This window comes from Rhinolophus sinicus, linkage group LG03 (genome assembly GCF_036562045.2).
Source record: "Rhinolophus sinicus isolate RSC01 linkage group LG03, ASM3656204v1, whole genome shotgun sequence".
Taxonomy (NCBI): domain Eukaryota; kingdom Metazoa; phylum Chordata; class Mammalia; order Chiroptera; family Rhinolophidae; genus Rhinolophus; species Rhinolophus sinicus.
Window position 1 is genome coordinate 175,469,523 of NC_133753.1, and position 18,665 is coordinate 175,488,187.

The 18,665-nt window shown below is 35.8% G+C and overlaps 1 protein-coding gene across 3 annotated transcripts in view; it reads right to left on the reverse strand.

Annotated features, from left to right (window-relative positions):
* NIPBL (NIPBL cohesin loading factor) overlaps positions 1-18,665 on the reverse strand; it is a 188,307-nt gene that overhangs the window by 102,679 nt on the left and 66,963 nt on the right. For all 3 annotated transcript variants that reach the window (XM_019737211.2, XM_074328993.1, XM_019737212.2), the window contains exons 2-3: positions 2,800-2,942; positions 715-880 (exon numbers count right to left, since the gene is read on the reverse strand). In XM_019737211.2, coding sequence (XP_019592770.2) covers positions 715-880; positions 2,800-2,863 — 230 coding nt within the window. In that variant the 5' untranslated portion in view covers positions 2,864-2,942. The remainder of the gene's footprint in view (positions 1-714; positions 881-2,799; positions 2,943-18,665) is intronic.

The following is an 18,665-nucleotide window of genomic DNA, read 5'->3' on the forward strand; positions in this document are numbered from 1 at the left end:
AATGGAAATATACATGAATATCACTGTGTAGTGGGATGTAAAGGAATACAGGAGAGAGATTTAACTTTTGTGTTCTCACGATATTATAAGTATACACTGCTTTCACAGTAAAAAAGTGAATTTTACAAAGTATATATGCATGCAAAAATTTTATAAATATGCTATATAATTTAAGTTTATGTTGTTTTTTAAAAGTCTATGTGTAAAACGACAAACCTTTGTTCAGATTATACACTAAATCCTGGGAAAAATTAGTCCCAAATTCTGTAGTAGCTTTCCATGGTGTTAGTCCTTGGTTCTTCTTATACTTCCCAGGAAAAGCATGCGAGCATACTCCAAATAACGCTAGCAGCACAGTCTCTAGCGCCTGGGAATTCTAACTAACCACGCTACAATATCAGGAAAAAGAGAGATAGCTTCAAGAGCAACTTTAGACCTCTGCACAGATCCATCTTGATGGATCCTAAGATTATTTCAAAAGTGCAGAAAAGATCTTCATAGAACTACATGGGCCAGAACTATCATCTCAAAGTAACCATGGCCTATTTAAATCTCATTAATATCTCATTATAGCAAGGCTACATTCTCATTTGGATATTGATATATTTTAAAAATAAACTATATATCTAATTTATTGAAATAAAAAGTAAAACCAGGAATACTCATTCTCTTATTAAGAACAAAACTTTTCACTTTATTTTAGATTGTACTTACATGTGATCTGTTGATACCTGGTTGAGGCTATGGACAAGCTGTGAAACCAAATTATCATCCCTACAGGCCAAAAGGCAATTCACCTCTTCTGCTATTCGCGCATTAAAGAGGAGGCTCTTTGTAGTTGTAGCAGGTAAGGGGGATGGAAGAGGCAGCTGGTTCAGGACTATTTGGAATAAAATCAGATTATTAGAAATTGAGTGAGTATAGTAAGTTTCTTCAGTGCTTACATATATTTTGTGATTAAAAATAAGTTACAAATATCAATGTGACATTATTATAAGGCATTCCTACTCTCCCTCAACAAACCCCAACCAACTCTAAACTCCCAAAACATCACTTGGACCATAATAGATTACACTACTCTCTGAAAATAAAACTCAGCTCCTTTATATTTGTCCTGATTTTCTCCTACTTAGATTTTTATTAACAGCTAAATGAATAGATTAAAATGTAAGGTTAAAATGAAGTAACTTCCCAAAATTGAGAATACATTAATTAATCTCATTTATTTTTTTCTTATATGATTTATCAGAATCACTAGTACTTTCACATAAACCAAATAACAATACCTGACTCTTTACCAGATGAACAAAATATTTTTTAACATTTATACAAACACAAATAGCTCACTTTAGCAGGAGCACATTCATAGAATAGAATTCTGGAGGAAGAAGAATATCTTAGAATTTTGCTTTAAGTTATAAATTCCTAAATAGTTATCTCCTTTCTTCATTCTATTCTAAACAGCAAACAAAAGGACATATACGTTTTACAGTAGTTTAAATTTAACTATTTATTGTCTCTTCACAAAAGGATATTTATTAATTTGTCCAAACTAAAAGTCAAGAAAGTTAACTAAAATGTCTTTATTTTTGACTTAATTTCTAATCACCTACACAGTATACCATGTTTCCCCCAAAATAAGACCTAGCCGGACCATCAGCTCTAATGTGTCTTTTGGATCAAAAATTAATATAAGACCTAGTCTTATATTCTGTAAGACCTGGGTATTGTATTGTATTATACCATACTATACTATGCTATACTATATTAAACCCAGTCTAATATTATATAAGACCCGGTCTTATACTAAAATAAGACCGGGTCTTATATTAATTTTTGCTCCAAAAGATGCATTAGAGCTAATGGTCCAGCCAGGTCTCATTTTCAGGGAAACACGGTACATATTTTATCCCCACTAAAACCAGACGGAAATTAACAACAGAAACAGTATTTGGGGGATACTGAACACAGATAAAAACATTTCTTGAAGTTATTTTTCTCATAACTCATTAATTATAAAGCCCTAAATCTTGCATAATGCTATACAAAGATAAGTATGTCATCTCATCACCTTCTACCCTTCCCTCTCATATCTCTATTTCCATTTATTTATTCAGATAGCTGACACAGCAATTAACATTGTGGGTAGCTTTTTTGCACCATTACCCCGGGACAAAGAATTAGAGTTATGAGAGTTGCCTACCAAAAGAGCAAGTCCCTAAAAAATTGCATTACACTACATAAATATCAAAAGAATGACAATGTTCTTTTAACTTAACTGTTCAGAGTATAATATGCTGCTGACATCTATGACAAACTCCAACGGATTACTGAACATGCCATACAAAATAACTATCACTAAGAAAATTAGATTGTTGGTGAGCAAATTCTCTTCTTTGAAAGGCAGTTTCAGTTACCATTTCTATTAGTACTTTTTTAAAAGTCTATATTAGTTCCTAAATGCAAACCACTGTTTCAGTTTTGATTTTTCTTAATGCTTTATGTCATTTTCTTTGGTCTTTACTTTTTCAGTTATCCCTTTATCATCTAAGACCTTTAAAGAAACACATGCTACCAATTCTTAATGGGTGAAACGGAAATTAAGGTCTTACTTATTGTTAGCTAACTACACTAGTTTTGTTACTTTCACATATTAGCTAATAAATCAAAGAAAATAAAATGTTTGTCATTCAAAACCTAAAATTTTCTTATTTATGATACTACAAATAATTTTTGTTATAGTCTAAAAATTATAGTTAACACAGCGTAATGTAAATTAGATAAATTAACCAAACTTACGGTCTGTGAGACTAGCAATCCCCGCAAGAGTAGTGATGGGGACATGGGGCATATCCCCATTCATCCTGAAGTTCTGGAATGGTGTTGCCTATAAAAGTACTTAGTTCAGGTGCCAGCTGTCATTACTTCCCATTTTCCAAACACTGCAATGAAAAAGATACAACTTCTTGTAGTATGTCAAATATATTACTATTAGGGAAATGCTTATAAAAATAAGTTTTTCTGATTTTCTTCTTTGTTCAACCTATACCATAGAAGATCATTCACATACTACTTACCGTATGTTAGGCACTGCCAAGTGCTTTGCATATATTAACTCATTTAGTTCTCACAAATAACAAGGTAGGTACTATTATTCTCTGCATTTTATTGATGAGAAAATTAATTTTCAGGAAATATAAAGCAACCTGTGGAGCAAAGATTCGAGTCTGGCTCGAGTCTGTGTTACCAGAAGGCTGTATTACTAGATGGGGATACTCAATTTTGAAAAGCATTGTAATTCTTTTCCACATGAAGAACACATTAAAATCTAGCTTCAACTTTCTAGCTATGCCTCTCACTATTCTCCTACATAAACCATCCTCTCCAACCAAGCTGATCAAACTCTCCTGAAACCACCTTGTGTTTTCTCATTTATTTATTTCATACTATACCTCCCTACCTAGGTAGCCCCCATCTGTACTTTAATCCAATTCCTATAATTCAAGTTCCCACTACTTCATGAAACCCCAGACAAAAGCTATCCTTACCTTAATCTACCCTGAACTTACATTTATGGCCCAACATTCTTTATAAATAATTAATTATGTATTCCTTTGTGGCATTTTTTGAAACTTATCTTGTTTCATTCTTGTATTTCTACTTAATGTTCATGTACTTACCTCATTTTCCTAATACTGCATGCTTAATATTAATGAATCACATAATCAATATACAAACACATAAAGGACAGAGAAAGGCATGTGTTGTTAACATTCCTATTTAATGTCCCTATACAATGACTTAATTGACTTAAATATTCAGTTTTTATTATGATACAATTGAGTGTGCGTATAGACATTTTATAAAATTCCTGAATACCTTTTCCATTATTCTGCTCAATGTCCCTGAATTTTTCTCATCTTAATTTCAACATGTGGCTTTTGGACCGTTTATCTTTCTCATAACAGTACTTGTGTAAGAACATTTTTAAAAATATAATACAATATCTTAATAAGTGCACATTTATGAAAGATATGCCTTTGTTAAACAGCTTTGTAAACTAATCAGCAGAGGTCTACTCCACATCTACCAAGACATACTGCTAAAATGGAAAGCTGAATTGTAATTTTCAGTTTAAATGTTTCTTTTTCCCCCCCTTGAGGTTGTATTTGCTTGTCAGTCACTTTTAAGAGAACCTCTTAAGTTTTTTTGAGTTGTAAACTTCAAAAACATTGAAATAACACTAACAATTCCCCTTACTCAAACATCTTAATGAAACTTTGCAAATAAGTATTTTTCTTTTTCAAATACTTTGATTATAAATATAAGATATAGAGACGAAAGTTCACAAAACATGTATGTATGGTTTAACAGTTATAAAGTAAGCATCCACAGAACCACCATTTATTTAGAAGGCTAGCACCCTAGTTCCTTCTAGAGGTAACAACTATCCTGTCTTTTTGGTAATCATTTCATTTTTTTTCCTTTATAGTTTAATGACCTTTATATATACATTTTTTGTTAGTAGTGGCCAAGCAATAATTGCTTTCCTTTGATGAATGACTGACATAAAATTTGCTAGCAGAAGCCCACTGAAAGGAAATGGCACAGGAAATTGTACAGGAAAGATATCCTTGGCTATCCTGTATTTATCCTTTTACTTCACTGTGAACTTTACTCTTTAAAGTTACTAATTTGATTATTTAACCATCACTAAAGAAATTTAAAGAAACACTGCGTATTTAGCAATCACATCACGCACTAAAAAAAAAAAAAAATCAATACAGAATTGTACACCTGAAATCTATGTAATTTTACTAATTGTCACCCCAATAAATTTAAAAAAAAAATTAAAAAAAAAATCAGAATTTAAAACCTGATAGAAGTCACCAAAACACAATGAATTTTTTCTAAGGCTAATAAGAAAGTTCCAATTTATGCTTAATAATTGATGGAAAGAAATTATTGCATGCAAATTACGTACAGAACAGCATAAAACACCTTATTATCACATCTGACGCACTGTTGTACATGTAAATTGCCATAATCAAGCAGATTAAGTAACAAGGACTGTTTAATTATTTAATTCAGAGGATAGGAACCCATAAAGAACAATATGCTATCACTTGTTAAGTGGGAAAAATGGCAATGTTGATATAATAAACATTACTAAAGACAAAAAAAAAAAAAAATGCTAGAGGGTTCTACTGGGGGCTGCCCGACTTTATTGTTTTCCTAAATCTCAGGTAACACGTAAGGTAGATCCAACCGTAGGCTGGAGTTTTTAGACTAAAAATTATTTACATAATTAGTTACTATTTATGAATTATAAGATTAATAAACCTAACTGCAAAATTTTGTTTTTCTTAGTGGTGCAATGAGGCATCTGAATACTCTAATGTCAACTCAAAACTGGGAGTAAGTGGGAAAGGAAGGGAGGCAACAATGCTTCCTTGGTTTAAAGTGCTTTAAGTATGGATTGAGGAGATGACTAGTGACACATACTTTTATACCGCACTGCCGAACCATACTGTTTTCACTGGAATCCAAGATTTTGAAGAACAGCAAAAGACTTTGGTAAAAACGGCCTTACAGTTTTAGCTCAAGTCATAGATGTTGAATATGAGTAACCTGAGGAAATGTCGCTGCCTTATGCTGGAAGGGGACCGGCATCCCTCAAACATTCCTAGAAAACAGCCTTCCTAGAATTCTAAATATGAACATACACATCTCGAACTCATTAGACATGGCATTTCTGCCTCTGTATGGGCAACGCTTGGTCCACCTGGCTCTGTTAAAGTGCACTGTCTTTCATGAAACTGATGCTGTAAGTCATCGCTCGGGAACAATCCGTCCAGAAGGAAACGGTGACCAAATGGGAAAGATTATAATGCGTGCTTTGGAACTGTTACTCAAGGCAGTGCTTTACTTAAAAACGATTAGTGGATTATAAAGTAAATTTAGTGGGTTGAGATCAACACTGAGAGGGGTGGAGGGATTTGTGAATCAAGGTGAATTGTCTTTGTGGGTCACCAACGCAAAGCAGTTTGAAATTTGCAAATTTAAAGAAATGGAAGAGTGAAAACAGTAGCCCACCTCCTAAGTGGTGATGAGAACTGAAATAAATGCATGCAAATCACTTCAGATACTACCCGGCACACAGTAAGTGATCCAGAATGTTACACTGCTAACTGGAAAACATGCGTTTGGGGGGGACAAAAGAGAAACACAGGTGAATTAGGAAAAAGGGGTCTTTTTAGTACAGATAATCCCTACTTCTGAAAGATTATAATTTTTTATTTGAAATTCTAGTATATATTTCACTATAGTATTACAAACACATATAATAGTCCTAAGCACACACCTACAATTAATTAAATGGTAAGTTAGCTGAAATAAATATCAGCAATAAAAGGCAGAAAAAAAAATCTAACTTGTAAATCAAACACGCGCACACACATGAGTAAGACATCATTTACAGACTAATTTTAGAATGGCTTGAGGTTTAATTAAAATAATGCTTAATTAGTGGAAGATATTATGGTAAATTCTCATTTCAGCCCATTATAATGAGTCTGAAGGGAACTTCTATGCACTTGCCAAGATTTTTAAAGACCCTAGGTCTTTGTTCATTTAATTTCACTTCAAAATTTATGATTTCTTCATGCAAACAAAAGAAATGCAAATAAAAACAGTATTGGCAGAAGTTATAATAATATTCAAATTGGATGGATCTGGAATAAAAGGCAGTCTCATATTCTGATGGTAGATAAACTTTTCTGGACAGCCACTTTGTATCCTATAGCCAAAAAAATATGTATAATCTTGTCTCAACAATTTCACTTTTTTAATAGTGGAAAACTGTTAGAAATGATAACTAACATTTGTTGAACACCTACTACGTAATAAAAACCAGTTACAAACACTTTAAATGTACTTTCATCAAATCTTTATTTGACACTGAGGTACTAATAATCCAGTTTTATTTAATGAGGAAACTGACATAAAGAGAGGATAAATAACTTGCCAAAGGTCATACAGAAGGAGTCAAACTCAGGCTGTCTGGCACATGGACACTTTATGTAACAACTAAAAAGTATTAGCTTAACTTTCCTGGTATAATAAATGATGTTACATCCATGAAAGATTACTATGCATCAATTAAAAATCATGTTGTACAATCAATACAGATGTGAGGAAAGGAGACAGTCACAATATATAGCCAAGGAAGAAAGAATAGTTGTCTGGGTTTAAATCCAAGCTCCGCTACTTACTCTGTAACCTTGGGAAAAGTCACTGAATCTCTCTGTACCTCAGTTTCCTCATCTCTGAAACATGAGGCAGGTAATGCTATTATTTCTAATTTTGTTGTAAGAATGAAATGACTTAATACATGTAATGTATTTAAAACTGAGCAGAGCACGTAGCAAGGGCTCAATAAATGTGGGCTGCTATTTTATACACTTTTCTGCATCTTGCTTTTGTCACACATACTATCTTAGAAATCTTTCATATATGCAGATAAGTCTCATTCTTTTTCTAATATTATTTTATAGCTTTACTGAAACATCAAACTTAAATGAATGTTGTTCATTCATGGTATAAGCTATACCATGCAACTAAAAGTAAGGTGACTATCTCTTTATGGAATCAGACTCCTTACTGCCTTATAACCACATCTAGTACTCGGTTCACAATTTCAGGGTACCTCAAGTGCTCTTCTACTCTCTTCTTGACTTGGACTACACAGCAGGAAGCACAACTCCTGAAGAAAATCAATCTTGGATAAAAGATTACAATGAATAAGTACTCTGGTTATGTTTATATTATGTTCATAACTTCCCAAAATTGGCATAATGACATTTTAATAAATAAATCTGGTCAAGAACAAACCACTTATCTCCTCCACTTCTGAATATATCAATGATAAGTGTATACTAAATGTAAGATATCAATTTGGTAACTTTTCCCATAGCAACCATTCAGTCAGCCTTAATTTAATAGCTGAAATTCTTTTAAATTCTACTTTGTGTTGCTCTGCAGAAAAATTCATCTTTTTTTTTTTTGACATAACAAAATCATTTTCCTTTTATCTGAGAGTTAAAATAGTTTTAAAATGTCATATTAGGTTAGATCAGTAGTTCATCCAACTCCATATCGGTACTCTTTGAATTATAACTGCTACCCAAAAGAACAACTATGTTTCCATAGTATTTAGCCTTTCGTGACAATGCAGCCAATAACAATTATTTCATGTCACTGTGGCACACACTATGCTAGATAAGCAAAGCACAGTGGTTAACAAGATGGAACCGTCTCTACCACTTGGAATCTGTGTTTGGCCATGGGGATGCTGTAAAGGGGGTACATCTTCCAGGAGGAGTAAAGGGAAAGAATTACTGAATTAAAACCTGAACCAATTTTACTGTGACTACTCCGTATTTTAATTGCTCCACAATGTGCATCAAATTTATTTAAGAAAAACGACAGCAAGGATTCTTAAAATTCATGAAAAGACACAGAAAATATACTGCTAATTGAAAGAATACCAATGTATAAAGTTCAAGCTCATTTTTGTTTAAAATATATTTATACAAATGATAGTCTAGGCAGAGAAAAAGGTTCTTTAAGAAAATATTTTTAAACCATTAACAATGGTTGGGGGTGTATTCAGGGATTTGGGGGAATTCCCATTTTTGTAGTATTTATATCTGTATTACTTGGGCATTTAAAAAACTATTAGAATATTAATTTAGATTCAGAAAAACAATGATATAAACTATGTATAAAAGTAAAAAAACATTAAATGAATCTTCTAACAGTTGCTGCTATTTGTATATAAATTCCTCTGGATATTCAAACAGTTATCTATGAAATCTACATTACAAACCTACTGTAAGAAGGTGCTGTGCTAGGTGACAGATTACGCAGGGCGCGTTCATAAACACTGGCCAGAGCATAGGGCCAGCAACATGAATTGGAGCCCACAAAGGAGTTTGTCATGAAATGGTGATTTTTTCCCCCCATATCTTTGATATAAGCGAACTTAAGCTTTCAGTAAGACTAATGCACCGATGATAAGGAAGACGGAATGATCAAATAGAGAGAATAGAGGCAGAAAGTTGTTGGAAGAATACTGCAGTATTGGCACGTAATTATGGTTTGATGTTGAACTCATTCAGATTAAAATGCCAATGTAACATCTAGTTGGAGGAAGTTGGAAATTCAGAACTGACAAAAGTGGTCAGAACTACAGCTATAGACAGGCAAGTTATCCATGGAGGATTGATAATAGTAAAATTATAACAGATAAGAGACAAGGTGGTAAAGGATTTTTTTTCTTTTTCAGCATTTCTTATGTGCCAGACATGAAACACACACCTTCCCTCAATCATGCCAAGGGTAGAGGTTGTGAAGATGATTTCTACTTCACAAATGCAAAAATGAAGGCTCAGAGCATAAATGCTTTGTCTATGGTTACACAGATGGCACAGAGCAGATCTGGGATCTGAATTCAGGTGTTTCTAAGCAAATCTTACATTTCCATGCCTATCTGAAGGACATAAAACCTGGGAACATCTACACTGTTATGACGGAAAGCTAAACCAATAAAGGGAAAGGAAAACTGCTCCTCAGAGAAGCTAAGTATGTGCTCAACATCTCACAGCTAGTGACTGACCCATTCAAGACAAGAATACAACTGTTTGCATTTCTATTATAGCTCAGCATGGTTTTATACTATGTTATCATCTTGCATGATTATAATATTAGTTTGAATAAACTGAAATTTTACATATGTGGAATATTTAGCCAATTCACACTCTTCCTTGGTAATGTTGCTTCTGTGTCGGAGGGAGGGCTTAAAACTAGTGTATTTTCAGTATCTCAGTTTATATTACATTTAATGGCATAAACTGCCTCAAATTCTTTCTGGGAAATAGGTGGAATATAAATCCACAGTAGCTGGATAAGTAAGGAAATAAAGAAATGCACAGTGTACTATTTACTATTTTAAATAGGAAACAGTGACTCCCTAGAGACTGGTACCTCTCCAGTAGAATCCTTTCACTTTTCGTCACGCTTACCTTCACATTCCTTTTCATTGCCTACTATTCAAGAACGAAATTTTCACATTCTGTTTGAGACACTTTAAAAAGATCTTGCTCAAATCCTAGCTCAAACACAAATAGTTCCCAATCAGCTGCACTGTGAAAATTCTCACTTCTTTAAAATGCTCCTGCTTTCCTACAGTTCTAAACTACTTCCACTAAAAAACTAAAAAACAAAACAACAACAAAAAAACAAACCCCACAAAATAAAACAAAGCTCTAAAGCTCTTTCTGGATATATGTTTTGCTTTTGGAACCTTGAGCACCTGCTGGACAGCAATAATGTGTGTTTTCCAATAGTATAGCTAAATCATAATATATGTAATATTTAACAGAAGTACATAATTACATTATTGAGTTATACTACGAAGAGAAAAAGAAGTCACCAATAAGTAAATCAAGTTGAGATTCAGGGTGTCTCAAAAGCAGTTAACAGAATGTGTATGTTTACTAAGAAGTAAAACAATTAGTAAAACTTTATATCCGATAATCAGCTTTCTTCTTTGCTCTTATCAATTTATTTCACCTGCATTTTTATACAAATCAACTTTAACAAAAGTTCGTGTCACTTAAAAAAGTTCCTGCTGACTGCTAGTTGAATTGACGTGCAGAGGCCTGCAGAATAGGTACATGATGTCTAATCTTAACAAAACATGCAAAACTACAAGCTGCATCAGGAAAAAATAATCCTCAGCCCTGCAATTTGTTTAAAATCTTTTTTTTTTTACAGAGAAGCCATGGAGGAAATTTCCAAATGCTGCTATGAGTTATTTGGGTTCCTACTCCATCTCCCCATGTCCAAAATTTTATGTTTCACCTTCTTTTCCACTGCAAAAGAAACCGCCTATCTTCAGCCCCTAACAAAAGTTGAGGCTGTTACTTATAACATGAGACTATTTCCTATACAATGGTATTGGAAATGTAAAATCAATGTGATTTTTTTCTAAATGAGGTTTAGGTCTTAAAGAACTGTAACACTTATATGTAAGTCTCAACCTTTGACCATAACACATTTGATGATACACAATTAATTTAATCTGATATGTAAGAGAAAACACTTTTATGTAAAATTACTGAATAGTCCACAAGAGGGCACACTTTCAACTACTGTAAAAATTTTAAATTCACCTATTTTTTACTGGTCCATCAAAAGTTGACCAGATTCTTCTGAACTGATTATTAAACACGATTAGAAAACAATAAATCCTGAAGTTCATAATTTTTTTGTTTAAACACAGACAGGCAAACTTTTTTTGAACACGTATAGAAAACAAGCCTGGATACACCATGACTTCTACATTAATATTAAATCATTAAAGTATGTAGCAGTCGTATTAGCCATCTCGGTTCTGCTAGCCAGCTGGCATTTGGCTGCCCTAAGAATCTTTCCAAGAAATTCTACTTGGCTACTGTTTTTGATCCTCATTAAGTGACATAGTTTCTAGGAACGAAGAATTTAAGAAAACTCAGGAGAACAAAGAGAATATGTTTCAGATACTTTATGAAATTTTTCCAATTCAACAGGTTAAGATCATTACTTAGAGGGGGATTTTCGGTCAAGTTGGCGGAGTAGGTAAACGCAGTGCTTATCAACTCTCACAATCAAATCAGAATTACAACTAAACTACAGAACAACTATCACTGAGAATCACCTGAAGCCTAGCTAAACCGAAGCCCTACATCTAAGGACACACAGAAGAAGCCACCTTGAGACTGGTCGGAGGGGCGGAGATGCAGAATGGCCTGGTCCCAAACTTGCGTGTGACCATTAAGGGAGGGATATCTCAGTTGTGGAGGCCCCCCCTAAAGGAACGAGGGGTCCCAGACACATACCAGGCTCCCCAGCCCAGGCATCCACTGCCAGGGAGAGAAGTCCCCGTAATCTCTGGTGTGAAAACCAGTGGAGACTGTGGCTCAGTGAGATTGAGAGCGGCTGCACTCCTAGGCATTTCTCTTACAGGGCCTGTGCATGAACTTACTGCTAACAGATTCACTAGCTCTGAGCTCCAGTGCTGGGGCAGCAGCTTGAAAGGAACCAAGGACATACACACACAGGGAGGAACTGAAGTGTTTGGCTGCAGGGTTAGGGCTGGAGGGGCAGCTTTCTCCCGGACAGAGGAGCTAGCAGCTGCCATATCTGAGTCTCCATCAACCTGGCTAACAGCTTTCATTCATTCCACCCTGGTGATTCAGAGGCCACGCCCCATTCAACGTACAGGCCCACCCAAGCTGTTTCTAGTAGCTTTTCCATATAGAATGTCTGCCTTGGCTCATGCTGCAGACTTTCCTAAAATTTCTCAAAGGTTCTCAAAACCCAAACAAGCAGCATCTGGCTTCAGTATGCCCCATACCTCTAGCTGAGCAGCCACAAGCCTGGCACTAGTGACACCCGGCCGAGGTTCACAGCTTGGCCTCTCAAAGCACCTCCAAGCACAGTGTGGGCAGTGGCCATCTGCGGTTTCCTTTGTAGCTCATGCCAAGTGGCCCTCGGTAGGGCACAGGCTGCAGCTGAACTTGGCCTGTAGCAGGTCCCCTCCCAGGAGGCTCCAAGGCTGGCACATCCAGTGACCAGCTTCAGAACAAGCTGGAGCATCACCTGGCCGCTTCCAAGGACAACACACGCAAAGGGCAGAATGGGCAGGGCACTAGAGTCCTGCAAAAGTGAATCCTGTTCCATAGGTTCAGCCCCTGCACAGCATCTCCTCCACTGTTAGGGTTACAATCAATGAACCCGAGGGTCAATCCCTTGCACTGATGTGCAAACAGTAAACCAAGGCTCAACTACAACAGGAGGGCACACACAACCCACACAAAGGATACATCTGGAGGATCTGGTTCAGGTGCCCAAGGAGACTGAACCACTGGGTCCCACAGGTCACCTACTACACAAGGCCACTCTACTAAGACTGGGATACATAGCAGCCCTACCTAAGACACAGAAACAAACACAGGGAGGCAGCCAAAATGGGGAGAGAAAGAAGCATGTATGAAATGAAAGAACAGAGCATAGCTCCAGAAAAAGAAAGAAACAAATTGGAAACAAGCAATCCACCAGACATAGAGTTCAAAACACTGGCTATAAGCATGTTCAACAATCTCAAGGAGAACTTTGACAAAGAGATAGGAAACATGAAAATAGAGAAAGAAAACAACACACAAAAAAGTCAGAAATAAAGAATACAATAACTGAAATGAAGAATACATTAGAGGGAATCAACAATAGGTTATATAAAGCAGAAGTTCGAATCAGCGATTTAGAAGATAGCAGACAACACCCAATGAGAACAGCAAAAAGAATCCCCCCAAATGAAGACAGTTTAAGGGGCTCTGGGCCAACATCAAGCATACCAACATTTGTACTACATGTGTACCAGAAGAAGAGAGCAAGGAATTGAAAAGCTATCTGAATAAATAATAATGTAAAATTCCCTAACCTGGCGAACGAACTAGATATTCAAGCTCAGGAAGCACAGAGCGTCCCAAACAAGATGAACCTAACGAGGCCCACACCAAGACACTTCATAATTAAAAAGCCAAAGGTTAAAGACAAAAAGAGAATCTTAAAAGCAGGAAGAGAAAAGCAATTAGTTACCTACAAGGGAGTTCCCACAAGACTGTCAGTTGATTTCTCAACAGAAACTTTACAGGCCAGAGGGATTGGCATGAAATATTCAAAGTGGTTAAAAGCCAGGGCCTACAACCATGGGTACTCTACCCAAGAAGGCTATCATTTAGAATTGAAGGACAGATAAAGAGCTTCCCAGACAAGAAAAAGCTAAAGGAGTTCCTCACCACCAAATGAGTATTACAAGGAATCTCAGATGGACTTCTTTAAGATGGAAAAAAAAAAAAGAGATAAAAAACATGAATAAAAAATGGCAATAATTACATATCTATCAACAATTATTTTAAATGTAAATGAATAAAATGCTCCAATCAAAAGAGAAAGGGTAGCTGAATGGATAAGAAAACAAGACCCTTACATAGCCTGCCTATAAAGATACACCTCAGATGGAAAGACACACATAGACTGAAAGAGACAGAAAAAGATTATTTCATGAAAATGGAAATGAGAAAAAAAGAAAAAGGCTGGGGTAGCAATACTTAGACAAAATAGACTTTAAAACAAAGGCTATAACAAGAGACAAAGAAGGAACTAGTAATCCCACTTCTGGGTATTACTCCGAAGAAACCCAAAACGCCATTTTGAGGGGACATGTGCATCCATCCATTCATTGCAGCCTTATTTACAATAGGGAAGATCTGAGGGTAACCTGGATGTCCATCAATGAATGAATGGATAAAGAAGAGATGGTACATATATATACACAATGGAATATTACTCAGCCATAAGAATGAAATCTTGCCATCTGCAACAACATGGATGGACCTAGAGGGTACTGTGTTGAGTCAATTAAGTCAGACAGAAAAAAACAAATGCCATATGATTTCTCTTATATGTGGGATCTAAAAAACAAAACAAACAAACAAAACAGAAACAAACTCATAGATACAGAGAACATTTTGATGGCTGCCAGCGGGGAGGGGCCTTTGGAGGTAGGTGAAAAAGGAGCAGGGACTAAGAAGTACAAATTGGCTGTTACACAGTAGTCATGGAGATACAGCATAAGGAATATAGTCAATAATACTGTAATATATTCAATAACATTGTATGGTGTCAGATGGGTACTAGATTTACTGGGGTGATAGATGGGAGGGGGGTTGAGGGCAGGGTGGAAAAGTTTGAGGGATTAAGAAATATAAATTGGGGGGGGGGCCGGCCCGGTGGCTCAGGTAGTTAGAGCTCCATGTTCCTAACTCCGAAGGCTGCCGGTTCAATGCCCACATGGGCCAGTGGGCTCTCAACCACAAGGTTGCCAGTTCAATTCCTCGAGTCCCACAAGGGATGGTGGGCTGCGCCCCCTGCAACTAAGGTTGAACAGGGTACGTTGAGCTGAGCTGCCTCCCGGATGGCTCGGTTGGTTGGAGCGCGTCCTCTCAACCACAAGGTTGCCGGTTTCGACTCCCATAAAGGATGGTGACCTGCGCCCCCTACAACTAGCAACCGCAACTGGACCTGGAGCTGAGCTGTGCCCTCCACAACTAAGATTGAAAGGACATCAGCTTGACTTGGAGAAAAAAGTTCTGGAAGTACACACCGTTCCCCAATAAAGTCCTGTTCCCCTTCCCCAATAATAATAAAAAAAATATAAATTGGTACTTACAAAATAGTCATGGGTATGTAAAGCACAGGGAATATAGTCAGTAATATGGTAATAACTATGTATAGTGTCAGGTAGGTACTAGTCAGGGGGAAGAATCACTTCTTATATAAATTCCAACCACTATGCTATATACCTGAAATTAATATGAAATAATATTGAGTGTCAACTGTAATTGAAAAATTAAAAAGGGAGGGCATAGGGAAATAAGAGATTCAAATTTCCAGGTATAAAACAAGTAAGTTTTGGGAATGTAATATACAGCATAGGAAATATAATCAATAATATTGTGATAGTGTGGTGTGGTGTCAGATGGTTGCTGGACTTATCGTGATCACATCTTTAGGTATATAAATATTGAGTAACTGTGGTGTACACCTGAAATATAATATTGTATGTCAACTATAGTTTAATAAGTATCTTTAAGAATAATAAAAATAAAAAAGGCTAAAAAAAAAAAAAAGAACACAGACGTATGAATTGCGGAGTCAGACTAACTTGATTCAAACCCTAGCTCTTCATCTTACTAGCTATGTGACTTTAGAGAAGTTACTTAAGCACCTGTACCTGTTTACCCTCTGTAAAATTGGCAAATTACACCGCAAAAGAGATCATTACTTAAAGTACCTACAGAGCAATGGGAAAAGAGTACACATAAAAGACGACAAAAAAATCATGACTATGCATAATCTGCACTACTAATTCCTTTTTAGCTCTAACACAAAACATCATTCCAGCAACTCTCTTCTCTCTCTTGTCTCATCAATTTTGTCTGTTATTGGATCATTCCGATCAGCATATAAACATTTATATGCTGATAACTCCCTCTACTCCCACAATAAAAATGAAAAAACAAAAAACTTATCTTGACCCTCATGTCCTCCTCAAACAACTGCTTAATTTTTCTGCTCCCGTTCCCAGTAAGATTCCTTCAGTTGTCTATATTCATCTCTAATTCTTCTACTTTCTTTTGAAACCACACTGTACATGTTTTTAACTCTCATCATCCCACTAGATGGCTTGCCATGGTTATTAGTAACGGCATCGACATTGCTAAAAGCATTGGACAAGCCTCAGATCTCATCTGATTTGAGCCAGTGTTGAACACAGTTGATCACTCTCCTGTTTGAACTGTTTTCCAAAATAACATACTCTCCTATTTTTTCCTCATAACTACACTGGCCACTTCTTAATCCTATTTTGGATCCTTCTCATCTTTCTGTCCTTACTCTGTCACTGATCTCGTTCAATTTCATGATTTTAAAAAGCACCTATAGGCTGATGACTCCAAAATTTATATCTACTACTTTTGACTTCTGCCCTGTGCACCAGACTCATATATCCAACTGCCTACTCAACATCTGCTTTGAAATCCCAGGAAATACAGGTCTAGAGCAAGAGATTGGCAATTTTCCTATTGACTTTTGAGAGTATGATTTACATGCTTTATTTTTAGATAAGTTCTTTATTAGATATGTATTTTGCAAATATTTTATCCCAGTCTTTTGCTTGGCTTTTCATTCTCTTAATGTCTCTTGAAATTTTGATCAAGTCTAATCATCAGTTTGTTCTTTTATGGTGGTGATGGTGCATGCAGAAATTTTCTGGTGTGACAAAAATGTTCTATATCATAAAGGGATACTGGTTACATAAGTGTACCTATTTGTAAAAATTGTAAAGCTGAGATTTTTGTTTTTCAAGACATGTATTATCAAACTCCAAAACACTATAAAAGTAGTAATTGCTCAGTGCTTTGGAGAATGGGTGGAGGTACAGATGAGATTAAAATAACAGCATGCTGATAATAGCATGGGTATTAGGCACTCATTACACTCTCTTGTTTACTTTGCATGTACTTAAAGCTTCCCATAATAAAGTGTTGTGGTTTTTTTTTTAACCATTATTTAAGTGTGTTTTTCCAGGATGCATCAGTTCCTAGTCAAGTACTTGTTTCAATCTAGTTGTGGAGGGCGCAGCTCACAGTGGCTGGGGCAGGGATTGAACCGGCAACCTTGTTGTTAAGAGCACTGAGCTCTAACCAACTGGGCTAACCGGACACCCCCAGTTTTTTTGTTTTTAAATTAAGGGAACTTTTTTGTTGGGTGCGAACTATTGCATCATAGTAAGATCAGCATTAATTAAAGTCTTTTTTTCAGAAGCATTCCTACTAAAGCCATGTGCTATAAACTGAATGCCAACCCCACCACCCCAAATTCATGTTGAAATCTAATGCCCAATGTATTTGGAGATGGGCCGTTTCAAAGATGATTAGGTCATAAGGGAGGAGTCCACATGAACGGAATGAATGCCTTCATAAAAGAGACCCCAGAGAGCTCCCTTGCCCCTTCCACTATGGGAAGACATAGCAAGAAGATGGCAATCTATGAACAAGGAAGTGGGTTCTCACAAGACAATGAATCTGCTGGCACCTAGATCTTGGACGTCCCCGCCTCCAGAACTATGAGAAATAAATTTCTGTTGTTCATAAGCCAACTACTCTATGGTATTATGTTATAGTAGCCCTAATGAACTAAGACACCATGTTTCCCTTGGGCTCTATTTCTGTAATTGGTTTAAAAACCCACAAAAGAATTCAAAAGAACCAAACATCACCATTAAATGATATAACTAATGAATGGGGAAAAAGATACTGGGATAGCTTTTTAGGAAAGATAAACTTTTAAAAGTCAATTTAAACCAATAACAAACAGCTTCCTACTAAGGAGCTAAATTTCAAAACTATTTAAGTGGTTCAAATTACAGGGAAACAAGTATTAAATGGAGAAAAGTGATTTCTGATTCACATTATCTACAGTAACTTTTATGATTTCCACTGGACCCTGCTACTATGTCATTTTATAGGACATAAGTATATAAATTAAGGATATAAATTAGAATGCGTAGTTTTTCTAAATTAATAAGCTCATGTTCAATGACTTAATTATGAAATACAGGTTTAATAACATTAAATGCCATATCCTTTCTGCATATAGAATGAAAAAAAATTAGTTCTTTAAATTCTGTTATTATCAGTCCATCTTTCATTAGGACACGTGGATATTTAAATGTTAAGTGGGGTTTCTGATTAACTCAATGATCACAGTTACTCAGAAGTAAACTTTCTCTGAAACACAGATTATTAAAAAGAAAACAGAACAGCAACTACAGTCTGAGATAGGTTAACGGAAATACAGAATCAAATGACTGTGTGTTTTAATGAATCTCCAAGATAATGCTATTAAACAGCAAAAGTCCCTGAACAAACTCTTTAATTAAATCTTAAACTCTCAAAACAGCATTTTTACTGTTTTCTTTCTTCATTTTGTTTCTTGGT